General features: G+C 46.9%; 1 protein-coding gene across 1 annotated transcript in view; it reads left to right on the top strand.

Annotated features, from left to right (window-relative positions):
- Positions 1-27,004, top strand: part of LOC114590933 (uncharacterized) — a 33,476-nt gene extending 6,472 nt beyond the window's left edge. Inside the window, exons 4-9 of the mRNA XM_077923514.1 lie at positions 37-1,451; positions 6,636-6,903; positions 9,005-9,810; positions 10,478-10,589; positions 12,041-12,939; positions 26,316-27,004. Of these exons, the coding sequence (XP_077779640.1) occupies positions 37-1,451; positions 6,636-6,903; positions 9,005-9,810; positions 10,478-10,589; positions 12,041-12,939; positions 26,316-26,996 (4,181 nt within the window). The 3' untranslated portion in view covers positions 26,997-27,004. The remainder of the gene's footprint in view (positions 1-36; positions 1,452-6,635; positions 6,904-9,004; positions 9,811-10,477; positions 10,590-12,040; positions 12,940-26,315) is intronic.
- Positions 27,005-27,342: the final 338 nt, after the last annotated feature.

Here is a 27,342-nt window from a genome sequence, read left to right as displayed (position 1 = left end):
TCTGTGAATGACACATTCATGTGGGTTTCTTTTCAGAGAGTGAAAACAAGGAAGAGTACCCAGAGACTGTGAGGTCTCGCATGGCCTGTGTAAGAAGGGGGTCCTCAGACACTAAGAAGTGGGAATCCCACGAGAAGCGAGATGAAAGCTTCCTCAGAGAGAGCTGGGCTTGCCCTCCTCCCTATATGGAGGTTCTTGGGGGCCCTCAGGACTGTGCGACCCACCAGGGGCTCAGCAACCATCACAAGGAGCGTGGGAAGATCCTTAAGGCCCGGCCCCCCAACCTCATTAGCCGCCAGAGACTTCACGGGAGCATGAAGCTCCACCGCTGTGCCGACTGCGGGAGAGGCTTTGGCCTCTTCTCGAACCTCATCCGCCACCAGAGGACCCACGTTGGGAGGAAGCCCTACAAATGCCCCGACTGCGGGAAAGAATTTGGCCACAGCTCGGCCCTCATCACTCACCAGCGCATCCACACCGGGGAGAAGCCGTACGCGTGCAACGAATGCGGGAAAAGCTTCAATGTGGTGTCGAACCTTCTGCGCCACCAGAGGAGCCACACGGGAGAGAAGCCGTACCAGTGCCCCGACTGCGGGCGCTGCTGCAGCCAGAGGTCTCACCTGGTTACTCACCTGCGCCTCCACACCGGGGAAAGGCCTTACCAGTGCCTGGAGTGTGGGAAAAGCTTCAACGTCAGCTCCGACCTTATCAAACACCGGAGAATCCACACGGGCGAGAAGCCTTACGAGTGCCGCTACTGCGGGAAGCGCTTCAGCGGCAGCTCAAACCTCATCACGCACCAGAGGCTCCATACGGGCGAGAAGCCCTACGTCTGCCCAGAGTGCGGCAAAAGCTTCCCCATCAGCTCCAAGCTCATTGCTCACCAGAGAATCCACACCGTGGAGAAACCCTACGACGGCACCGACTGGGGGAAGAGTTTCCCCGAAAGGCCTCGCCTGGCCAGGCGCCAGCAGAGCCCGTACCGCCGAGAGAAGCGCTTCAAGTGTGGCGACTGTGGGAAGAGTTTCACCACCAGCTCCTACCTTATCACTCACCAGCGCACCCACACGGGGGAGACCCCTTACATCTGCGGGGACTGTGGGAAAAGCTTCACCGTCATCTCCAACCTTGCCAGACACCAGAGAATCCACACGGGAGAGAAACCCTACCAGTGCCCGGACTGCGGGAGGAGCTACAGCCAACGGGCCCACTTGACGACGCACCTCAGAGTCCACACGGGAGAGAAGCCTTACGTCTGCGCCGACTGCGGGAAGAGCTTCAACGTCAACTCGTCCCTCACAAAACACCGGAGAATCCACACAGGCGAAAAGCCCTACATGTGCCCTGACTGTGGGAAAACGTTCAGCCAGAGCTCCAACGTCATCACGCATCGAAAGCTCCACCATGGAGAGAGCCTCCTCGGTGGCCCCACAAGGATCCTTCAGATCAAATAGAACTTCCCATCTCTACCTAGTGACTGGTGCCTCTGGTGTGTGGGATGTGAAACACAGAGCAGTCAAATACAACATTCCTAGAGTGGACATAAAGAGGGGGTGTCTGGACCAGCCAGTCGGAACTTCCTGTTTCCACCTGGGCTGGGACAAACTTCCTCTACATGTGACCAGAGGTGGGCGTGACCTCACCTTTGCAGGTAACAAAATAGCACAGGGGAGGCAGCCATCTCTCTCTCTGACTCCATTTGTCGAAGAAGCAACTGTTGAATGGTCTCTTTAAATTTGATGGTTTATTATTGTTCCACAAGATGTGTATTTCTTTAAAGGCCAGAGCAAATGACGTGACCTAGTTTTAAAACCAGGGCGATAATTAATTTGGCTGTCAGCAACCAGCAAGTAGTCTACATGAGGAATAAGAAAACTGCCAAAGAAATGTGGGACAGTCTTGCAGCAGTACATATTAGAAAAGAGTCTGCGTCTGCATTGACTTTTTTAAAGCAGCTGTACCAGACGAAGTTGCAGCCTTGTGGTGATTTGGTGGCACACTTGAGACGTCTGGAGGCCATACGCGGTGAATTGATTCAAAGGGACATGGAGATACCTGATATTCAGTATGTATTTACCATTCTTTGTTCCCTTAATGAGGACTTTGATGGTGTAGCTAGCCAGATATCTGCTGTTCCACCAGCACAATTACCTGTGGAAGGGGTAACGGCAAGATTAATGGGCGAGTTGGACAGAAGGGAGGCTTGCATGATAAGCACTCCTATTTCCAGAAATAATGAGGAATGCCATATGCAAACTTGTGGTGATACAACTGCATTTAAAGCTGCCAAGAGTTGTTGGTTCTGCAATAAACAAGGACATTTTGCAAAGGACTGCAGATCCAAAAGAAAGCAAAGTACTCCTAAGTCTGTTTCTGTTCTGTTCACAGTCGTCAGCCTAGCAGCCAACATCGTATCATAAAGACAGAAAGGAGCCGCGAGCTTTTCACGCTTGGACAGCAGATCATAAAAGAATTAAAGGTGCCAAGTGGAATAGCTAACAGCAACATCTTCTTAGTCTGAGATGCTCTCTTGGCTTCCAGCCAAGAGAGGACAAATGAGCTATCTCCTTATGGGATAGATTCCAGGTGTATATATTTTGTAACTTAAGTTTGCCTTCTGGGATCCATCTGTGAACAGAATGTGAGTAAACTATTTTATACTTTTATACAAGACTGTCTCGTGTCTAATCTTTTTAAGAGGGAATAAAGGGGAAATTACCAGGAAACTTATTTTAGAGGCTTATACAAGCCTGGCAAACGTTGTCCGCTGTACAGTACAAGTTTAAAAAGGGAATGTTGTTGTCGTTTAGTTGTGTCTGACTCTTCGTGACCCCATGGACCAGAGCACGCCAGGCCCTCCTGTCTTCCACTGCCTCCCACAGTTTGGTCAAACTCATGCTGGTAGCCTCGAGAACACTGCCCTACCATCTCGTCCTCTGTCGTCCCCTTCTCCTTGTGCCCTCCATCTTTCCCAACATCAGGGTCTTTTCCAGGGAGTCTTCTCTTCTCATGAGGTGGCTAAAGTATTGGAGCCTCAGCTTCACGATCTGTCCTGCCAGTGAGCACTCAGGGCTGATTTTCTTAAGAATGGATAGGTTTGATCTTCTTTCAGTCCATGGGACTCTCAAGTGTCTCCTCCAGCACCAGAATTCAAAAGCATCAATTCTTCGGCGATCAGCCTTCTTTATGGTCCAGCTCTCACTTCCATTCATCACTACAGGGAAAACCATTGCTTTAACTATACGGACCTTTGTTGACAAGGTGATGTCTTTGCTTTTTAAGATGCTGTCTAGGTTTACCATTGCTTTTCTCCCAAGAAGAAAAGGGAAAAAGGGAATGTTACTCTGCTAAATTATAGAACTTGTTAACACAAGTTGGGAAGGATATAATTAAACAAGATATCCTCTCCTGCCTCCCTGAACATTCCCACACTCTGGGGGTCTGGCTGCCTTTGAGGAACTTGACAGTCTTTTCTCGCCTTGTCCTGACTTTGGAACACGTCCTGTGGAAATCCATGAAGCCTTCTCAATTGTGCCCAGTCGCTTGTTCCTCACTGAGTTTGAGATACGATTAGGTGCTCAGGTGGAGTAAATAAACACCTGCAAACTTGCATTTCATCACCAACCAGAACCTCCAGCTGAACAGAGTCCTTTTGTGTGGGATCTGCCTCAGCTCAGTTTTGCTCAGTATATATCAAGGAATCATGACAGGCTGGATCCTTGGATCCCCTGGCGACTTCAAGGAAGGCTTTCCTCCCAAATCATTTTGTCTTTCTAATCAGAAGAGAATCCACTATTGAGAATGACCTCTCTCTGCTCTGGTGACATGTGGGGGAAATGTTCAAACATCATACGTGATACTGGCGACTCTCTTACGCATTCCCACAAAGGAGAAGTTATCTTTAAGGCTTCTGACAGAAAGTGCTGTTGCACCTTTGACCGTCCCCAGTTGTCATTTCAGGGAATTAGGATGCGCGGCTGACCCTGAACATCTGACAGGGCTCTTTGGATCTGAAGCATAGCTTTGCAGCCCTTGGCTGGTCTGGTAACTGGAAGAGATAAAGACTCTTCAGTAAAAATGGCTTCCTTGATTTTATGCCTCCAACCTGTTTGCTGGAACTAGAGAGGACAAAGATCTCAGAAAACATTTTCGGGTGGGGGAGTAAATGGGGAAAGTCTTGACTTTGGTGCCTGTCATATGACAATAAAAGGATGCTTTTGTTAGTAATTCTGTACTTCCACGTTGTAACTGATTTTTTGCCATGCAACAGTTTCCAAACAGCAAGGATCTTTCAAATACTGCTCTGAAACATGAATAAATTTACACCAAGGAACTCTAAACATACCGTATCTGGTATGTTGTCCTACCCTAAAGAAAGTCCAGTTCTGCCAGGGGTACCAACTTAAATAAAATGGGGGGGCAGGTAAGCACCACCCTGCATAATCGATTACATGATGCAGCACACACACACACACCCATTTGAATGGCAATGCCCATCAACTGGGTTGGCAGACGGTCCCCTCAAATATTCCATGGGATACTGAAGGGACCTTAGCCCCTAGGAGTTGGCAACTATGAGTTTTGCCCTCCATGCTTCGTCAATGAGTTTTATGCAAATGTGCTTAATCTTTCATAAACATCTATGGTTTGAATCTTTAATTGAAATCTACAGTGGTACCTCGGGTTACATACACTTCAGGTTACATACACTTTAGGTTACAGACTCCGCTAACCCAGAAATAGTACCTCAGGTTAAGAACTTTGCTTCAGGATGAGAACAGAAATCGTGTTCTGGCGGCGCAGCAGCAGCAGGAGGCCCCATTAGCTAAAGTGGTGCTTCAGGTTAAGAACAATTTCAGGTTAAGAACGGACCTCCGGAACGAATTAAGTACTTAACCTGAGGTACCACTGTAGTGTATTGAGTGGCAGGGGACATTTATGGTGGTGTGGTGGTTAAGAGTATCAGACTAGGACCAGGGAGATTCGGGTTCAAATCCCCACCTTCCCACATAAGTCACAAAGTGACCCTGAGCTGCTCACTATCTCTCAGCCTAATCTAGTTTGCAAGGCTATTGTGAGACTAAAATGTGGGGGGCACAAGGACCATGTACCACCCTGAAGTCTCTGGTCACGACTGTCCTTTTTCATCCTGTGATTTTGGAATGACTGAAGAAGATTTCTACAGCCGGATGCAACCATTGTTTTGCTGCTGGATCCTACCCTTTCTCCAAAGATCCTAGAAGCTGGAAGTTGGCCAGAGCAGGGATTCCTTTCCAGTTGTCAAAGCCCTGTGAAAGACTCTTTGCCTCTCCCAGAATAAATTACGGAAGTAGATGCCAATTGATTAGGCATAGCATATAGGGACTGCAGAATTCACAGAATCTAGATGGGGTGTACAGTGTATTACAACGCACACTGCCAAAGATGGCAGTAACACAACAATATCAAGACCTGATTTGCCTACCACTCCCCCCCCCCCAATAAGACGATCTGACCATCCATTCCTCCTCATAAGGAAGTTGTGCCTGGAGGAAGAACTGTGAGGGGAGAGACTCCATCAGGCAAGGCCTCTTTCCACCTGCCTTGCTCCACCCTCTGCTTCTCAATGTGTATTGTAATGTTTTATGTACTGTGGCTTGCCGTTGTTTTATTGATTATAGTTTAGATATTATTGTAACTGTTGAGTGGATTTCTGTTTAACTTTTATATGTTGATATTATTATTTTATACTATTCTAATGATTGTTGAATGTTACTTTTTTGACGGAGGTTGCCTATTTTAAAGTTACGTTTTATGATCACATTTTTGTACTGCATTAGATTGTTATAAGATGTACATTTTTTGTTTCTTCAGCTCGTAAACCGCCTTGAGTATTGTAAGATAGAAAGGCAGTATACAAATTAAAAATGATGATGATGATGAATGACACGGATGTCAGAAGGTCTGAGGCAGACAAAATATATTGCTTTTTACACAGGTCATGGGCATCATTACCACAAGATAATGTGCTTTGAATAAAAGTATAGTTTGTACACTATAAAAGCTACAAGAACCCAAAACATCAGATCCGTTTTGTTTTTTTAAATTTGTACTGCGACTCCAGGACATGCTAAGTTCTGTGATTTTTGGTGCTGGCCAGAGCCAGAGGCGAGGTGCATTTAGAGTGAACTGTTTGCAAACATGAGGATTTAATAAAATCAGCGCAGATCCAATCGTCATCCTCACAGAATCGTAGAGTTGGAATGGGTCGAAGGGTCATCTAGTCCAACCCCCTGCAATGCAGAAATCTCAGCTAAAGCATCCATAATATAATCAGCATTTTCCTTCTATGCAATGCAATGACGGGGTTGGACGCTCAAAAGCAAGGCAGGGGCCACTCCTAAGCGCGTCTCTCTCTGGCCTGGAGGCTGCAGCATCTCATCTCAGGACGTCCCAACTCTGGCGGGCTGCAAAATTGAGACACAATCCCCGCTCCTGGCTTCTCGATCCTGCAAAGGATCTATGGGTTAAAACCACCAGCGATCAGATTCCTAGAAGGCTCCAGGAAAAAACAAAAAATTAAGGAGGAAGGAAATAGCTAAAGCCAGCTTCCTGTCCTACTTCCTTCCCGTTCCCCAACCCTCTCTTCCGGCTAGAAATTACCTTTTTTGGGAGGGAATAACATACAAATAAACAATAAATACAACCGCTGCGGATTGCAAAGGGTGCAAAACGGTGGATTTGGGGGTCTGTCGGCTCATGCAAGAAGGGGAAGCCCTGGAGGCAAAGAAAGGAGGAGACCAGAGACTGCAAAAGGGTCGCTGGAAGGTTTCCCAAAGCCCCTCTCCAGATCAGAGCCTGTGTTGCTGATCCCCCACATCGTCCCTTGTCCGGATCCCATCTCCAGATCCGGGCCAGAGCAAGGTAATAAACAGAGGGGAGGAAATGAATCTCAGGTGCGTATCCCTCATTCAGGTTAGCTGATCCACAGCGCCCTGTCATTCAAAGAAGGCGACTGGACCATCCCGGCTAGCGGTTTCTACACTGGACTAGTTAGCAGTTCTCTCTGGTCACAACCATCACCCGCTGCCTAAGGTGTTTTAAGCTGGAGATGCCAGGATCTGAGTCTTGGGATCTTCCCTGTGTAAAGTGCGTGCTCTGCCACACTGAGGAGCTACAGGCTTCTCCGCAGTCAGGATATAGAAATGCAGGGTTGTGAGCCAATTTAGTCTGTAAAGGAGCTGTCCTGATCCGAATCAGCCCAGGGACCCGATGCTGCAAAACCTCTGAGTGCCAGCAGCGTTTGGAGGCTCCCAGCCCTGGTGCTCAAGATCCTTTTAATGAGAGGTTGACTCTGGGTCTTTAGATGCACAATATGTGCCTTTTAGCGCTTAGCGAAGGCTTCTCTGTTATTGACTGGCAGTTCAAAACTGTGGCAGAGCTATTTTTATCTGGGTCCAGTTAAGCTCAAAATGCGGCAGCGATAGGAACAAAGTGAGAGTGTCTATAATATAGCCAAATGTCATTGACATCTGGGTTCGAGGCAGTGTGTTCCTGTTACAAGTCCTAAAAGGAAGAATGTTGTTTTATTTATTTGTTTATTTGTCTGTTTATTGAGGAAGGCATATCCGATGCTGAAAACCCAAACCCTGAATTAGAATGGAAGCGTAGACCTATGAGCAGGTGGGGAATCTGCGGCCATCCAGGTATTGTAGCGACTACAACTTCTGTCATCCCTGACTGAGGCTGATGGGAGTTGGAATCCAACCACATTTGGAGGGCCAAAGATCCCCCCATCCTTGATTTAGATTGGGGTTTCCCAAACGTGGGTCTCAGGTTGGATTTGGATTACAATTCCCATCATCTCTGACCACTGGTCCTGCTAGCTAGGGGTGATGGGAGTTGTAGTCCAAAAGCAGCTGGCAACCGAAGTTTGGCAAACCCTGTTTTAGAGAAACCCTGGAATGAAATAGGCTTTTCATGCTCAGGGCAGATGATGCCCTGTTGGAGCACTTGGATGCTGGACTCCTGAGCTTCCCTTGTCTTGCACTCATACCACACGTACCTTGTTTTCTTCTCTCTGCTCATCTTATTCCTTTCATGCCACCATCTGCCCATCACACCAGTTGTTTCCCCCATGCAATACCTTTGGTTCCTTTTTCCTCGACCTCTGTCATTCTCTTTAGCCAATATCCCCATTTGCCGTGCTCTCCATTAATGTTTCTCATCAGATAATTGTATTGGAACTGGAGGGTGCCTAACAGATTACCTAACCCAGCCTCCTGCTCCGAGTGTCCTGCCATTTATGCTTTTCCAAACTTATCCTCAAAACCTCCAAGGAAGAAGATATTGGAGGGCTGTTGCCAGTTAGTGTAGACAGGAACGGCTAACTTGTGGTCCTCCAGACCTTATTGGACTCCAACTCCCATCATCCCCAGCAAGCAAGGCCAGTGTTCAAGGGGGGTTCGAAGCCTAACAACCTTTGGAGTGCCACAAGTTAACCATTTTTGTGTAGACGATACTGAGCTAGATAGCCCAGCAGTCTGACTAGTTATAGGGCACTTCATATATTCCTACATTATGTCCTTCTTGAGATGACTAAAACTATCCACAGTACTTTTATATGTGAGTGCAGTCAGGTTACCTCGCCTTCCCTAGTACAGTGGTACCTCGGGTTACATACGCTTCAGGTTACAGACTCTGCTAACCCAGAAATATTACCTTGGGTTAAGAACTTTGCTTCAGGATGAGAACAGAAATCGTGCTCCGGGGGCGCAGCAGCAGCAGGAGGCCCCATTAGCTAAAGTGGTGCTTCAGGTTAAGAACAGTTTCAGGTTAAGTACGGACCTCCGGAACGAATTAAGTACTTAACCCGAGGTACCACTGTACTCGTCTTGCCATTTTGGCAGCGGCTTTGCTGACATCTTGGGAGTAGAGCTCGCATTTCTCTCCAGATCCTGGTTGGCGGCCATTTTGGTCTGGTGTGCACCATGTGCAGTTACTGAAAAGCACGTTTCGTTTGCAGCTCCAGGAGTGCAGAGGGGGAACCCGATGGAAGAGCAGGACCCAGCAGGACCCCAAACAGAGGAGACATTAGAAGGAGGAGGAGGAGATTTTCCTGTTTATCGGGTTGGGAGCACTGAGGAGGTCCAAATTGAGGAAAGTCCACAAGATGCTAAGCGGATCCCGGATGAGGCCGCGCCACTAATTACTAAAAGGACTCCAGGTGAGGAGGCTGCCCAGGAGGCTCAGGAGGTACCTGATGAAGCAGGTCTGCACCAGGCCAGCCAGACAACTGACAAAAAGCTCCAGCAGCCCCAGGATTTCCAGAAGACAGCCAAGTCCCGGAGGAAGCTGCTGGTGCCTACCCGATGGGACCACACCAAATCTTTTCAGACTTCCTTCAGGAGAATAGCCGATGCCATCCAGTGGCCTCGAGAAGAGAGGAAGACCCAGAATCTGCTAGACCTCAGTGGAGAAGCCACTCAAGTCTATAAGACCCTGGGCTCCATTGGGCAAGTGGCAGACGAGGACACCACCAGTTTGGAGTTATGGCGCCGGCGGTTCAGGCAGTTCTGCTACCTGGAGGCCGAGGGACCCCGAGAAGTTTGCAGCCGACTCCAAGACCTTTGCTTCCGATGGCTGCAGCCCCAGAAACGCACGAAGGAGCAGATCCTGGAGCTGCTGGTCTTGGAGCAGTTCCTGGCCATATTGCCACAGGAAATGCAGATCTGGGTCAGGAAGCGGGGACCGGAGACCTGTGCTCAGGCGGTGACCCTGGCAGAGATTTTCTCTTGGAAGCTGCAAGACCACGAGAGGTGGGATCAGCAGGTGAGAGTTCTGGAGGGGAGGCTACACCCTGTGAGCCTCCAAATATTGCTGGACTCCAACTCCCATCAACCCCAGCTGGCATAGCCAAAGGTCAGGGATGAAGGGAGCTGTAGTCTATTAACAACATCAGGAGTGCTGTAGGTTCCTCCATGTGTGGTGTAGTGGTGAAGAGCGGTAGACTCGTAATCTAGTGAACCGGGTTCGCTTCCCTGCTCCTCCACATGCAGCTGCTGGGTGACCTTGGGCTAGTCACACTTCTCTGAAGTCTCTCAGCCCCACTCACCTCACAGAGTGTTTGTTGTGGGGGAGGAAGGGAAAGGAGAACGTTAGCCGCTTTGAGACTCCTTTGGGTTGTGATAAAGCAGGATATCAAATCCAAACTACTCCTCCTCTTCTTCTTCTTAATGGAATTGACTGCAGCTGTAGAAGGGCAGACAGCATGGCAGGGTTCAATTTATGAGTGGCCACTTGAGGGTTATGTTTCTCTCCTCTCCCAGACAACTAAATAGGTTGGGGTAGGAATCCAGTCTTTTTCCTGATCGCAACGAGGCAGTCAGCTGGACCAGGCGGGTGAGGGTTGGGGAAGGTAACAGAAATTGATTTGGAGCTGGGGCATTTGCCTCTCCAAACCCGTTGCTATGACCTGATGTCCCTCCTTTTGATTCAGGTGCCGGGGCCCTTTGAAAAAGTGGCTGTTAATTTCTCTAAGGTAGACCCCTTGAAGATGCAGCTGTACGTGGTGGCCATGCAGGACGACGAAAGGATAACCAGCTTGTTGGGTAAGGGTGTTTTTTTGTGTGGCGTGCCTGGATCATGTTACAAAGCTCAGGATGGCAGGAGAGTGGGAAGTTAAGGCAGAACTCACTGGGGCTGGAAAGCTACGCTTAGTTTCCCCATCCCAATCTAGTCCAATTTTGTCTAGCCTAGTGGCAGGGGCTCACCCTTGGGCCCCCCAGCTCTGCTCCCACAGATCATTTTCATCTGGCATCATTTGGGATCAAACGTGGGGCCTTCTGCTTGCAAACAATTTTTCCGTGCCACAGTACTACAACACCTCTGTAGCGTTTGCCTCCTAGGTGGGTCATAAGGAAAGGGTTAAATGAGTGTGATGTGATTGGCCAGTGGAAACTGATTGGAGGAGTTAGAGTTAGAGTGGGTGTTTTTTGGAAGTTAGTTGAGAGTGGGGAGTTGGAGAAGGAAGAGGGAGGATATAAGTCTGTGGGTTGGTCGAGTTGTGTTGTGAGAGAGTGAGAGGAATTGTTAGGTGGAGTCAGGTAGATAGTTGGGATAATCAGTTTGAAGTTGTTAGGAACATATAGGGCAGTTAAGAAACTAAGATTAAGAAACTGACAAGAAAAATTAACTGTAATAATAATAATAATAATAATAATAATAATAATAATAATAATAATAATATTTATATCCCGCCCACCCCAGCCGAAGCTGGGCTCAGGGCGGCTAACAACAATCAGAATAGTCCAACATTCTAAAAACATTCATTATAAAATTAATTAAAATCAAATTAATGGCAACCATCAAGCAAAATTCTGTGCAGATTGCCAGAGGAGGGGGTCAGGCTGCGCCCTGATCAAAGGCCTGGTGGAACAGCTCTGTCTTGCAGGCCCTGCGGAAGGATGTCAGGCCCTAATCTCTTGGGACAGAGCGTTCCACCAGATCGGGGCCACGGCCGAAAAAGCCCTGGCTCTGGTTAAGGCCAGCCTAACCTCCCTGTGGCCTGGGACCCTCAAGATGTTTTATTTGAAGACTGTAAGGTCCTCCGTGGGACATACCAGGAGAGGCGGTCCTGTAGGTACGAAGGTCCTAGACCGTATAGGGCTTTAATGGTTAAAACCAGCACCTTAAACCTGATCTTGTACTCCACCGGGAGCCAGTGCAGCTGGTATAGTACCGGATGAATATGATCTCGCAGCGAAGACCCCATAAGGAGTCTCGCCGCGGCATTCTGCACCCGCTGGAGTTTCTGGGTCAGTCTCAAGGGCAGCCCCACGTAGAGCCCCACGTTCATGCCTATAAAATAAACTTGATTATTTGTTAATGTTAACAACTGTCTGGACTCCGTGTGTCCCCGTGAGGAGAAACGGGTTGGTGGCAGCGAAGAGGCAATCGCAGTGGTGGCACAGGGATCAATAGACCGTCAAACGTCTGGGGGTCCTGTGTGATCGCCACAGCCTCCCCAGAAATTCACTCTATGGTTGTCTCTTTATTCCAGCAGGCAATGGCCAAGCGAGTGAAAGTGAGGAGGAGAATCTCCGGCTGGAGAGGCCGGGGCAAGTGGAGTACCGCAGGATGTCGCTGGATAGGGCTAAAGGGGGCGTCTTCCTATTTCCTGAGGTGGGAGAGGTGCCTGAAAACCAGCTGGTCACTGGAAAGGAAGTCTTCCAATTTCTAGAGACTGAAGAGACATCAGGAAGCCAGCAGGCTCCAGAGAAACGCCAGAGAAGGCTCCTGGAACAGGCAGTGAAAAGGGCCTTTCATTCTGAAGGGGCGAAAAGTTTAAATGAGAGCACTTTACATGAGAGGCTTGAGGCAAGTACTCTAAAAAAGACAGCCGCGGGGGAAAGCTGCAGCCAGAGTACCGACCCTCTTAAAAACTTGAATGTCCAGGCTGGGAAGAAGTCATACAGATGCTCGTATTGTGGGAAAATCTTCAACCATGCCTCCGCTCATTTGGTCCACGAGAGGATCCACACAGGAGAGAAACCATATCACTGCCTGGAGTGTGGGCAGCATTTCAGTCGGAGATCGCACCTTACTAGACACCAGAGAATCCACACAGGCGAGAAGCCCCACACATGCTCAGAATGCGGGAAGCACTTCAGCCGCAGATCCCACCTTATTGAACACCAGAGAACCCACACGGGAGAGAAGCCGTTTGCCTGCTCCATCTGTGGGAAAAGCTTCAACTACCGCTCCCTCCTGAAAGAGCATGCAAGGATCCACACAGGAGAAAAGCCATACAAATGTTCAGACTGTGGGAAAAGCTTCAATCGGAGGGAAAGCTTTATAATACACGAGAGGACACACACGGGGGAGAAGCCGTATGAGTGCCTAGACTGCGGGAAAAGATTCAGCCAGCGATCGAACATTACTGCCCACGAGAAAACCCATATGGGGGAGGGGAAATGCAAGTGCTTAGAGTGTGGGAAGAGCTTCTGTAATTCAGCTAGTCTCCTTAAACATCAGAGAATCCACACAGAAGAAAAAGCATAATAAATATGCAAGCACTGGCAGTAGAAAAACCTCTGGTTAGTGACCCACATATTCTTAAGAGTAAAAGCCAGTTCATTTCTGTAGGAACATAACCTCAAGGTATGACCGTACACAATTGTACCACTTCAGAAGGTCGGCGGTTCGAATCCCCGCGACAGTGTGAGCTCCCGTTGCTCGGTCCCTGCTTCTGCCAACCTAGCAGTTCGAAAGCACGTCAAAGTGCAAGTAGATAAATAAGTACCGCTCCAGCGGGAAGGTAAACGGCGTTTCCGTGCACTGCTCTGGTTCGCCAGAAGCGGCTTAGTCATGCTGGCCACATGACCCAGAAGCTGTGTGCCGGCTCCCTCAGTCAATAAAGCGAGATGAGCACAGCAACCCCAGAGTTGGTCATGACTGGACCTAATGGTCAGGGGTCCCTTATGGCCTTACACAATTGTACCACTTCAGATGAAGAGTGGGGAATTCATGTGACTGAGTGCACAACTTTTTTAAAAAGCAGCTTACTTGTGGGCAGCTTGTATTTCAGAGAGAGAGGTTTTGCCCTATCCACTTACCTGATGTGCTAGAGAATTAATGTGCACAGGTTTTTTTAAAAATGTGCAGGGCAATTCAGACATGTGATTTCCCCCGCATTCATTCTGAAATAGCACACCCGCAAGAGGTCTGCATCATGGGCATTGTACCGGCACATAGAAAACTTACAAAGGAGGGGAGTCCTATAAAGACTTGACTCCGAAGGCTCAGAAGTTTCAGTCTGAGCTCAAACCATGTTTTATAAGGCCAGGGGATGGGAGTAGAACTCAGATTCCAATTGTCATTGTGAGGCACTCAAACTTAGTACAGTGGTACCTCGGGTTACATACGCTTCAGGTTACATACGCTTCAGGTTACAGACTCCACTAACCCAGAAATATTACCTCAGGTTAAGAACTTTGCTTCAGGATGAGAACAGAAATCGTGCTCCGGCGGCGTGGCGGCAGTGGGAGGCCCCATTAGCTAAAGTGGTGCTTCAGGTTAAGAACAATTTCAGGTTAAGTACGGACCTCCGGAACGAATTAAGTACTTAACCTGAGGTACCACTGTACTTTTTTGTAAGCCCCAAAGTTTAAGACTCTCCAAACACCTTGACTCAGTTCAGATCATGCATCCTAGGTGTGACTCACTGTCAGCTATGGAAGTCAAAGATCTATAGGCATAAGCTATTCTATATCCTACAGTGCAAGAGCCCAAGCTACATTTGCTGAGCTCAGCTACTGGATCCCGCCTCCAACGGAATCAAACCCTCTTATGGCAGCTCTCAGCATCCTGGCAACCAGAGAATCCACCACAGTCCCTGAATATATCTGGAACCACCTTTGTGTTTTTATCTTTCTAACTACAGTGGTCCCTCAGGTTACATATGCTTCAGGTTACATACGCTTCAGGTTACAGACTCCGCTAACCCAGAAATAGTACCTTGGGTTAAGAACTTTGCTTCAGGATGAGAACAGAAATTGTGCAGCGGCAGCGGGAGGCCCCATTAGCTAAAGTGGTGCTTCAGGTTAAGAACAGTTTCAGGTTAAGAACGGACCTCCGGGACGAATTAAGTATGTCACCAGAGGTTTCACTGTATGCATTTAAAATTAGCACAAACATATACAGCTATCTGGAAATTCTGTTTGGCATATACATATCCACTCCACCTAAGGTTGCGTTTTGCAGATATTTGCTCATGTTGCAAAGAGTCATTTTCCAGTATCCAAACACCTTGGGTTTAAGGGTAGTGGATCTTCAAGTTGCAGTTCAGTAGCTGAGGCTGCAGGGAGGAAGTTCATAATTGAGAAGGCAGTGTTTTGCGTGTGTGAAATCACATGAATCCTCTTCATTTCTTTTTTAAGCCCAACATTTACAGTTTCTTCCCCCGTTCCTCACCTGATCTTACCTTTTATGCCCTTTGTCAGGGCAAATGCTGTTACTAAAAAAAAAGGGGGGGGGTCATGTTCCAATTAAGGGTACTCAACACAGAGCCTTGCAGACATTTTGTACTTCAACTCCCATAACCCCTTATTTTTGGCTATGTTAGCTGGGAATGGGAGCTATAATCCAAAACATCTGGAGGGCCTCATGTTGGCTACAATGATTCCAAGAGAAACAACACAGCCACTCCACCCAAAAAGACATACAATGTCTTACTGAATGGTCTGGTGCATTCCTGTTGCACCTAGGTCTCTGCTTTCTGAAACAATCCTTTACTCTTCCGTAAGCCCCCAACAGGTACTTGAGCATCGGTCAAGAGACACACAGAGATGATGTCATTGTAACTGGAGACATTTAAGATGATGCAACCTTCATCTTATGCAAGTGATGGATGGCAATGGACAATATAGATGGAGAAGGGTGGAGATTTCTGCTACAAACATGAGGTTTTGTCCCTCTTCTCACTTTCTCCCCCAACCTCTTCTTACAGTCTGATACGCTCTGGCAAAATGCTTTGTGCTAATAAAGTATCTTTGTACGGAGCTGAATTAATTGAGAGAACATTTGTTTTCTGGGACATCCAACGCTGGAGCAAGTGAGACTTCCTTTCCCTTCTGTCCTCTGGAGAGACCAGATTCCCGAAGGACAAACTGCATATTGCACGGAGCCCAGTTTATTGCTACGCATCTCAGATCCTTCCAATGCTGCTGGCATAGTTCTGTAGCAACACAAAAGGCAGCCTCGGGCTCAGAAGCTCAAGATAAAATGAATTAAGAAGTTGTGAATACTACTACTAATAATAATTTATTAGCTTTATATACAGTGGAACCTTTGTTCTCAAACACCTTGGTACATTTCAGCTCCCAAAAGCTGAAAACCCAGAAGTAAGCGTTCCGGTTTTCGAACATTTTTCGGAATCCGAACGTCCAATGTGGCTGTCGGCTATTGTTTCTGGGGCGCCTGCGCCAATCCGAAGCCATGCCTTGGTTTTCGAACATTTTGGAAGTTGAACGGACTTCCAGAACAGATTACATTCAAGAACCAAGGTACCACTGTACCACATTTATCTTCCAATGATCTCAAGGTGATATACATGGTTCTTCTCATTTCATCCTCACAACAGCCACAATTGTGAGGTAGGGTTAGGCTAAGACAGGCTTCCTCGGCCCTCCAGATGTTTTGAGACTACAATTCCCATCATCCCTGAACACTGGTCCTGCTGGTTAGGGATCATGGGAGTTGTAGGCCAAAAGCATCTGGAAGGCCGAAGCTGAGGCAGCCTGGGCTAAGAGATGGTTACTGACCCAAGGTTACCCTTCATGGCTGAGTGGGGATTCGAACCCTGTTCTCCCACATCCTAGTCCAACACTCTTTAACTATTATGCCACACTGGCTAGCAGAAGAGCCCAAAGGCCCATCTAGGCCAGCATCCAGCATCACTGGCGCCAACCAGATGCCTGTGGGAAGCCCGAAAGCAGGATTTGAGCATAGCAGCCTTCTTTTGCTCATGATATCCAGGAAGTGGTATTCTGAGGCATATTGCCTCCTACACTGGAGGGACTGGCTTCCCATTAGAATCTGGTTGGCCCCAGTGAGAACAGACTTCTGGACTAGCTGGGCCATTGACTATTGGTCTGTTTCAGCAGGCTCTTCATTAGGGCTGGTCAATAATCTGTTTTCAACATGATATTCCGATATATCATGAGGTCAGAAATAAATATGAAGCTATGTACAGTGGTACCTCAGGTTACATACACTTCGGGTTACAGACTCCGCTAACCCAGAAATATTACCTCAGGTTAAGAACTTTGCTTCAGGATGAGAACAGAAATCGTGCTCCGGTGGCGCGGCAGCAGCGGGAGGCCCCATAGGCTAAAGTGGTGCTTCAGGTTAAGAACAGTTTCAGGTTAAGAACGGACCTCTGGAACGTATTAAGTACTTAACCCAAGGTACCACTGTAGAGGCATTGGGTGGCTTCACGGTTTCCCCCGCATAGTGGTTTTTGCATAGCACATACACACACATTAGGGCTGGGAAATGTATCTATACGTCGTCAAAAAACAGTTTGAAGTCCGCATCGCAGTAACGGTTTCGTAATATTCAACGTGGCAATGCATCACAAATATATCTGTGTGCTATGTAAAAAATCGCGAAGCCAGTCATTCCTTCTCTCATGATTCCTTCTGCCCCTGTTGCTCTGTACTATAAAAGAACAGTTGTAACAATATGTTAAAGGTAAAAAATATTGTGTCAGTTATAGACCCCTAAGTAGCGGCAGTTTCCAGGATATTACCCACTTCGCCTCTACATAGTTAAGTGTAAGGAAAGTGCAGTTGACATGTATAGATGGTACACAACCAGCTGGCAGTCGTACATGGGTATTAACTTACCTCAGAAAAATTATAAACAGCCACATTGGCCCATTAGACCAAAATTCACGTGGCAGTAAAATAACGTCTTGATTTAGGGACAAAGTTTGCAAACTGAAGAAAGGGGGGTGGAATGCCTTTATTTGATGTAACTGGGTCCATCATGAACTTAAAAAAACAAAACTGAATGGCTTCCCATAAAATATTTCCAAGCAATTTCACAATAAAGAAAATTCCACGTGTAAAAAAAACAACAACCCATATAGACACAATAAAAAACACCAAAAAAACCAGTTCCATATGTAAGAAGAGGAGCCTGTTGGGTCAGACTGATGGCCCATCCAGCCCAGCGCCCTCACTGAATCATAAGAGTTGGAAGGGACCACGAGGGTCATCTAGCCCAACCCCCTATGTTCTCAAAATGGCGGGACAGTTTGTTGCCTGTGGGAAACCAAGGAGCAGCATGTGAGCATAAAAGCCCTTGCTCCTCCTGTGGCTTCCAGCAACTTGTATTTAGAAGCACTGCTGCCTCTTAACTGTGGAGGGCAGGGCACAGACAATGCGGCTAGCAGGCATGATTATTTTTCAAAATTATTATTATTATTATTAATTAAATTTATATACTGCCCTTCATCGTAATATCTCAGGGTGGTTCACTGAATATTTTACGACATTTAGTCCATAATAACATTCATCTTCAGTATATATTTTTTCTTTTCTTTTTTTATGTAAGCAGCAGATGGAAAATCGGAAATCCCTTTTACCTTTCTTTATTGTCTCTTTTCCTTCCTTCCTTCCTTCCTTCCTTCCTTCCTTCCTTCCTTCTTTCTTTCCTTCCTCTCTCTCTCCTTTTTTCTTTCTTACTTTCTTTTTGTTTTTTACTTACGTTCGTTTTCTTTCTTTTTCTATAATTTTTATTAAATTTTCTGTTTCACATTTTAGAATATTCATTTAAACAACCTTAAAATATCAATGACTTCCCTTCTTCCCGTCCCATGGTTCCTTTCGCATAACACCCATCCCTGCACATTTTATAGAAACTAAACCATTCAGTATCCCATTATTACATCCATCAAAACCTATGTATCTTAATTGTGCCCACGTTTTCAAATCTGAAAACATTTGAAAACATAGCTTTCTATATCTTATGGCATTATGAAAAACTTTTACTGAAAACCGGACATCCAAGTAGGCAGACCAGACTGGATTTGCCCAGTTTCCACCTCTCCCCCCCCCCTTTTTAAGGGGATCTATTTCCAGATCCCAATCATCATCATCATCAGTGCCTTTTCTGGGGGGACGCGGGGGGATGCATACCACTAAACATTTTGTGAATCTAAGTTTGGCTTCATTGAGGGGCAGTATTTCAATATGTGTAAGAAACTGAGGATACCCCTAAACATTTTTAAAGAAAAAAGCACTGATTTATTATTATTATTAGGGTTGGCCCAGCCACCCTGGGCGACTGGCTGGCGGTGCATCTAGCGGGGAGGTGGCCTTTGGGTCCCCCCCACCCAGAAGACCCTCCTGCCCAGCCCGTAGCCATCTCCGCCCGGATCCAGACCAGATCTTCTCCCCGCCGGCCTATGCCGAGCATCCAGCCCTGGGCCGGGAGAGCGTTGCAGGCCGGCCTGGAAAGGCGACGGCACAGGAAGGGGCTGGCTTAGCCGGAGGAGGCGGGTGGGTGTGCGTGGCCAGCAGATCCGGGGTGGGAAGTTGGTGGGGGGGAGAAAGGAGCAAGAACAAAAGGATCCGAGGCTGCGCTCCGTCCCTGGATCTTTCCCTCTCCTCCGCGGAGGTAATTCGTTTTTGCTCGCCGGGTGGCTTCAGCCTTCCGAAGTTGCTGCAGCGGCGCGTCCCTGGAGTTCTGGGCCTGGGGGTGGTGGTGTTTTTTTGGGGGGGTGGGCGGGTGGGGGGGGGGTCCGAGGGGTGGGGAGGGGGCGACGCACGCTGCAGCCATTATTAACCCCTGAGCCACCGGAGGTTGCAGGCAGTAATTGAGAATCTCGGGAGGGGGATCCCCCAGAGGCCATCCAGTCCAGCCCCTCTGCAATGCAGGGATCGCAGTAAGGCTGCGGAGGAGGAGGGGGAATCGCGTGCGGGGAGGAGCGGGGGGCTATAGATGAGGTTTAAAATAATGATAATTTTGGAGTTCAGCCAGGCTGATCAGGCTTGATTTGCATCGGGGATTATTGGGCTGGATTCCTCTGCATCTCTTTTCAGACCCCGACGAACCGAGTGGGTTTTGATTTTCGAGGCTGAAGGACTTGCTTTCTGGATCAGAAAGCCTCAGCCCTTAAAAATGGGGCGGGGGGGGGGAGGTGGAGAAGGAGACCTTTAAGCCTATGCAGAGAACAACTGTGGGGTTTTTAAACAAAATGTGGCCACAGTAGGAATGATTAAGCGCTCTCCAGTGATCTTTGGGGACTGCCTCTCTGAAGGCATTTACTTGGAATCAAGGCCCATCAAAAGCAATAGATCCTACTCCCAAGTAAAAAGCGTTTGGGATTCCTGCTTGCTGTAAGTGGGAAGGGATCTCAGAGAGAGGGGGAAAGTGAGCCTGTCAGGCAGTTTTTCTGAGGACCTACCTGGTAAGCCAAGTGCCTCTGGGCACTTATTATTATGCCCGGATACAATACATATCTCTGGATCCAATACACACTTGCTTGAATGCCTCCCCCCCCCCCGCCCCGGTGGTAATATAGCAAATTAGGGAGACGGCTTTAGCACGTAACCTCCCTAATTGGTACTTTTCCACTGTGGAGGAGATTTTGACACACGGTCATTTCGGAAGAGATGTCTTTTATGTTAATGCTGAGGTCATCGTGGCGCTGAATGACATGACATTCCTGAACAATTGAATCCGTCCTACCAACACGAGCGATTGGATTCGCTACCAAAAGAGGTAGAAATCACCTCCCCACCCCACCCCCAGTTTGGACACCTTTAAAAGAGGATCGGACAAATGTATGGCAATTTAGGCACTTCATCATTATTGATATATTGCCTCTGAAAACCAGTTGGTGGAGCTCACAAGTAGGAGGCATCTGGTGGTTCACTGTGATAATGCAATTTCGGACTAGATAAGCCTTTGGTCTGACCGAGCAGGGTTCTTTTTATGAACACAATATTCCTGAATAATATATTCTCCTAGCCTTCTAAATAACAATGCTTCACATTTATATAGTGCTCTCTTTTTTTTTAGCATTCAAAACATTTCATAGGCATGATTATACTCAGCAATTCTGGAAGGTAGTCTAGTAGTTGTATAGCCTCACTGCGTTGGGTGGGAGGCTGATAAGTAGCGTCTTGCCTAAAGCCACTATTCTAAGCAAGTTTACTCAATAGTTAATGCCAATGTTTTCATGTAAGTTTTCATAAAAATGTGCCAACAAGTGAATAATAATAATTTAATAATACTTTTATTATCTGTACCCCGCCCATCTGCTGCACCAGCAACTCTAGGTGGCTTCCAAAAGATATAAAAACATAATAAAAAAATCAAACGTTAGAAACTTTCCTATACAGGGCTGTGTTCAGATGTCTTCTAAACATGATGTAGCTATTTATCTCCTTGACATTGATGCGAGGGCAGGCACAACTACCATGAAGGCGGTCTACCTGGTTCCCTGAATAATAATAATAATAATAATAATAATAATAATAATGGCTGAGATTACATTTGAAGAAGGGTCTCACTGAAAAATCCTGCTACAGAGCTTCTTCACTGGACACATATTGAGCAGTTTCTTATCATACTACTGTTAGGACTAGCAGATTTCCAGTTCTCGGACAACACAGCTGCCACCAGCACCGCTAGTCAGGGTCCTTGCAGGCCCAATATGCAATATTTGGATGGATGACCTTCTGAAGGTGACTCTCTTCATTTGAAAAGAAGCATAGCCTATCTTGACGTAGGGGAACCTGTGGCCTTCCAGATTTGATTTGATTTGATTTATTACATTTCTAGGCCTCTTTTCATTTAAATGACTCCCAAAGCAGCTTACAAATGATAAATAACACGATAGCACATAACAGAGCGTCACAAATAGATCACTAATCCTATAGGATAATTAGCAAATCATCAGTGAAACAATTGCAATTTTAGCAACAACTAAATTTCAGCAACAATGACAAAGAAGCTAAACATCACAATCAAAGCAGACGTCATAGGATTAGTGATGCAGCATTTACAATCTGCAAAACAACATTAAGACCATTAACAAAATAAACTAAGCACTGCTGAGTTTGTACACACGCACTCCACACCCCCGTAACTCATAATCTTTCATTCTGTTCAGCACAAGGAAATAAACATCTGCATAATGCCCATTGCATCAACTCCATTCTGAAGATTCCTTGGACTGGACATAGGACAGCACAGGTGAGAAACCAACCGCCCCTTGATATCCAACACAGATCCTCTCTCCCCTTACTAGATGTCATTGGACCCACATCGGCCCTAGGCAGCATGACCAGGGCTGATGTCAGCTGTTGCCCCGCAACCCCTGAAGGGCCACCAGTTCCTCGCCTCCCAAAGTGTAGTGGTTGGAGTGATGGGCTAGCACAGAGTGGGTGGAGATCATACTGGGTGACCTCACATCTTTGCTTGGTCCTGGTTTAGTTGCCGAGCCAAAGGTGAGATGGGGAAGCTGTACCCCAGGACCTGGGCTGGTCAAACTCCAGAGGGTTGTGAGAGCAGTCAGATATCGAGACAGTCCAGAGATGCAGGGTTGCTGAAGAGAAGCCGAGGCCAGGCCCTATGAGACGGTCACGACATGGGACATGATCCAATAGCAAGGTCATGAAACAAAGCCAAGGTGGAACACAGCGGAGCAAGTCCAAAGACAGACAAGTTAGCAAAAGCAAAGGCTTAGGAGCATAAGGTCAGTCCGCGTAGGAAGCAGGAACAAGGCTGTGGCGTACGTCTTGTGGGATGCAGGTGGTGCTGTGGGTTAAACCACAGAGCCTAGGACTTGCCGATCAGAAGGTCGGCAGTTCGAATCCCCACGACGGGGTGAGCTCCCGTTGCTCGGTCCCTGCTCCTGCCAACCTAGCAGTTCGAAAGCACATCAAAGTGCAAGTAGATAAATAGGTACTGCTCCGGCGGGAAGGTAAACGGCGTTTCCGTGTGCTGCTCTGGTTTGCCAGAAGCGGCTTAGTCATGCTGGCCATATGACCCGGAAGCCCTTGGCCAGTAAAGCGAGATGAGTTGTCCGTGACTAGACCTAATGGTCAGGGGTCCCTTTACCTTTACTAATAGTCTTTAGCTGGGAGCTTATGTAGGCTGATCACCCAGACCCAACTACAACTGGTTTCACCTGGTCTTCAAGGTTCCCTGCTCCCAATGAGTCCTGAGGGGCCTGGTTCTTCTAGGTGACCACTCCATCAAAATGGCTGCCTGCACCCTCTGATACTAGCATTCAGTGTCTCCCTGATTCTGCCTCTTCCTCCCCCCACGATCCTGCAGGCATTCCACTTTGATCTGCAGAAGTGACATTGAGTACGGGCATCACAAGAAACTCGTCCTGCATTTGTAAGAAATTGATCTTGTAGTGTGGCAGCACCCACACTTCAGAACTCCCTGTCTATTGATATCAGGCAGGTGCCTTCACTGTACTCTTTTGTTTGGCAACCTCTTAAAAATAATTCTGTTTAGTGAAGCCTATCCCAACACTTAGAACGTTGATGTGTGCTTTAATCTGGTTTTTGGCTTATTGTTGATTTTCATGATTTCTAAAATATTTTAAATAATTGTTCCTTACTGTTTCGTATTGATAATTTCATTGTTTAATTCTTTTTACTGTAAACTGTTGTGACGTTATGGGTTTTCTCCCCCCCCCCAAAAAAAAAATCAAGTGGTATATACATTTTCTGAAATAAATAAATATTTGCCCTTCAAACCTATGCACCTCAGCTTTTTCCCTGGGCTGAATAACTGGAGCTAAAGAACAGGGGGTGTAATTTACCTCTGAAGTTCCAGCCGTCTGTAACCCCTAGATTTACCGTTGAGCAACATCTTTATTATGACCGACTGAAGTATCACAAAAGTGTGGGAAACCTCTGAGTTCTCCAGAACTTTTCAGCAGCAAGATGCTACACAAAGTGTGTGGTGTGACCTTGGGCTAATCGCTGCTTCCCACCCTAGCCTACCTCACAGGGTTGTTTTGAGGATAGCATGGGAGAGGGGGAAGAACCATGTACGACACCTTGCTCCATGGATTAAAGGCAGGTTATAAATGCAACAAATACAATAGAAATAATTATAATATACAGAAATTAGGCTGGATGCTGTAGCCATAAAGTCAGCAGGACTGCAGAATGAATTAAATCTCTGCTGGGTGTTAACAGTTCTCTTATAGATGGTGATTCTGCTTTCCTTTTCCTCACTGACATAAGGGAGGAAACACTGGTTAAACTTACTTTCTGAGAAGTGTTCAGAAACTCAGCTGAACAGCCCACTAAATCCCCTGTTCTGTAGAGAGGTTTTATTAAGAACTGAATTGACCCCACCTTTTTCTTCTCATATTTTTGTTTTTAAGTTGTAATCATTCTTCTTGTTTTTATTATTGCTTGTAAGCCGCTCTGAGCCCGGCCTTGGCTGGGGAGGGCGGGGTATAAATAAAAAATTATTATTATTATTATTATTATTATTATTATTATTATTATTATTATATGCAACAGTTGAATGTCGCACTGCATTTTCAGTAGTTTATTGGGGGTTTTTACCCCTCATCTGTATCTGTGTTTTATTTTTCTACTTTTACATCTATTTTTATTTGCCATATCCATTGTTTTCATTGTATTCTGTATGTGTTTATGCCAATAAACTTTAAATTGATATTTTTTTAAAAAAAAGAAAAGAAGAAACACAACCCATTGCCCATTAAACAGTGTTATCGTCTCCATTCTAGTTTCTCTAACACATTTTTTCTTTTCTTTTCTTTTCTTTTCTTTTTTTGCAGCTGCTAAGGGTGGTGTTACAAAGTGGTTAAGAGTATAAGATGTGACTCAGAAAGCCCCCGGTTACAAGCTTACTAAGTGACTTTCAGAAAATTGTTATCTGTCTTCTCCTCCAGTTGCAACGTAAAGGTAATAATACTTCTGGCTTACCTTATGGGGCTGTTGTACAGATGATGGAGATAATGGATGTGAAAGGCCACGAACCCTCTGAAGTTCTATGCAAATGCTAATAATTATTGGTTGTTTTGCAGGGAGGGCTAAATGAAAGTCGAGATTTGTTTATTATGCTAACATTTCTTACCTATCACCATAAAGTCCTGATGTGAGTTACAAGGGACGGGGGTGGTGCTGTGGTCTGAACCACTGAGCCTCTTGGGCTTGCCGATCAGACAGTGGGTGGTTTGAATCTGCGTGACAGGGTGAGCTCCCGTTGTTCGGTCCCAGCTCCTGCCAACCTAGTTCAAAAGCATGCCAGTGCAAGTAGATACATAGGTATCACTGCGGCGGGAAGGTAAACGGCATTTCCACGTGTTCCGGCTTCCGTCACGGTATCCCGTTAGCCAGAAGCGGTTTAGTCATGCTGGCTACATGATCCGGAAAGCTGTCTGTGGACAAACGCCGGCTCCCTCGGCCTGAAAGCGAGATGAGCGCCGCAACCCCATAGTTGCCTTTGACTGAACTTAACCGTCCAGGTATCCTTTACCCTTTTTTGTACAAGAGCATAGTACACAGTCATTAAAGAAACAAGTAAAATTGTTCCAGCCAGAACAGGGCAGCATAGAGTCAGCAAAATAAGTGAGTCCCAAAACCAAAATGCCTTAACTGTCAGCAGCCGAGATAGAGAGCTGCATGTTCAGCATACAGCCAAAACTATACAGTACACCAGAAAGGTTAGGCGCACCAGATTATGGAGGGAGTTCCTCAATTTAGGGGCTGCCACAGAGAAGGCCACCTCCCAGACTAGACTGCAGCTGTTAACATTGAAGGAGGTAGCTTTTCAGATACACTTCACTGGTAAAATAAAGCCTCATGTGAGACCGCTGAGTAGTCTCTCACTGACTCCTCTTATTTAATCTGAGCAGCAGCACCTCCTTGCAAACAACCTGCCTTGCTTATCCTCCAGATGTGCCGCTGATTTCATACCTTTTTGCTGATGTTCCAAACTGATGCATATCTCTTTGTTCTGGCAGCTTAGCAATGATGAGCGAGGAGAAGCCGCAGCTGAAAAAGGAGGCAATCTCCCAGGAAGAAGAGGAGGAGGAGGAGGGAGGAAAGCTGGTGAAAGAAGTCACCGTCCCCCGGGAGAAAGCAGAGAATGGTAATCTAGTGAAAGAAGAGGAGACCCCCCAGGAGGAAGAGGACTGGGTGAAAGAGGAGGAGGGGTCCCAGGAGGAAGAGGAGGATTGGGTGAAAGAGGCGATCCACGTGGAGGAAGTGGACGATGACTATTTCGTAAAAGAGGAGATTCTTCCAGAGGAAGGTTATGAAGAGACAGAAGCTTATGGAGAGACGGAAGATTATGAAGATCCAGAAGGTTATGAGCGGGCAGAATGTTATGAAGATCCAGAAGGTTATGAGCAGGCAGAATGTTATGAAGGTTATGAACAGGCAGAAAATTATGAGCAGGCAGAATGTTATGAAGCTTATGAACAGGCAGAAGGTTATGAACAGGCAGAATGTTATGAAGGTTATGAACGGGCAGAAGGCTATGAGCAGACAGAAGAGGGTGAGGCCCTTCTTGAGGAATATGAAATAAATGTTTTCCAGATTCCTGGGGATGATGAGCCATGCTATAGCGAGCCTGTTCCTGAGAGCCAGAAAGTCTATGTCCCAAAGAAGAGAAGGAGCAAAGCTGTGCCGGTAGATGGAACAGGCGTACAACCTGGCAAACCCACAGTCGCGAAAGTAGGAAAAATCTACAAGTGCCCCGATTGCGGGAAAATCTTCAAACGGTGCTCTCCCCTTATCAGACACCGGAGAACCCACACTGGGGAGAAACCTTACGTCTGCCGGGAATGCTTGAAGCGCTTCAGCGACAGCTCAGCCCTGGTTAAGCATCAGCGGATCCATGCAGGAGAGAAACCTTACACATGCCCCGAGTGTGGGAAGAGTTTCTCCCAAAGCTCAACCCTTATTGCACATCAGAGAATACACACTGGAGAGAAGCCGTATGTGTGCCCTGACTGCGGGAAGAGCTTCAGTGTGAGCTCCAATCTTGTCGCTCACCAGAGAATCCATACAGGAGAGAAGCCTTTTGGCTGTCCTGTCTGCTTGAAAGGCTTTCTGGTCAGCTCCCATCTCATCAGACACCTAAGAATACACACAGCGGAGAAACCTTACATTTGCCGAGAATGCGGGGAGTGCTTTACTCAGAGCTCCCACCTCGTCGTGCATAAGAGAATCCACACTGGCGAAAAACCTTACCTGTGTTCCGAGTGCGGGAAGAGCTACCGTGGGATCTCAGATTTGATCCAGCACCAGAGGATTCACACGGGAGAGAAGCCCTACAAGTGCCCCGAATGTGGGAAATGTTTCAGTCAGAGCTCATGCCTTAAGAAGCACCAGCGGATTCACACCGGGGAGAAACCTTTCATGTGCCTCAAATGTGGGAGAAGGTTCAATCGGAACTCACATTTGACCAGGCACCAGAAAACCCACACAGTGTGATTTGATTTTTTAAAAATGCTTTTCCGTTGGAAGTTCATCTCCATAATTATAGCCACTATAGAAGAAGTAAAGCCAGGTATCGTGAAATAGGAAACCTTTCTCCGTCTTCCAAAGGAACTTTTGTCCAACACTTGAATTGGAGGATTATCATCAGGGAAATAATACATAGGATACAATTCTTCTAAAATGTCCTTTCCCCCACCTGGCTCCTACTCTCCATCCACTTCTTCCCAGGATTCTAGTATCTTCCCCAGATTATATTCTATACCGTGTTCTTTCCTTTTTACTTGTTTTAAAATGTCGTCCCATTGTCAACACCTTCAGACAGGTCAGCTCTCGAGTTTTC

Source organism: Podarcis muralis, chromosome 2 (assembly GCF_964188315.1).
Source record: "Podarcis muralis chromosome 2, rPodMur119.hap1.1, whole genome shotgun sequence".
In the NCBI taxonomy this organism is placed as follows: domain Eukaryota; kingdom Metazoa; phylum Chordata; class Lepidosauria; order Squamata; family Lacertidae; genus Podarcis; species Podarcis muralis.
Note: the sequence above shows the minus strand (reverse complement) of the source record. Positions and strands in the feature narration are given on the sequence as shown.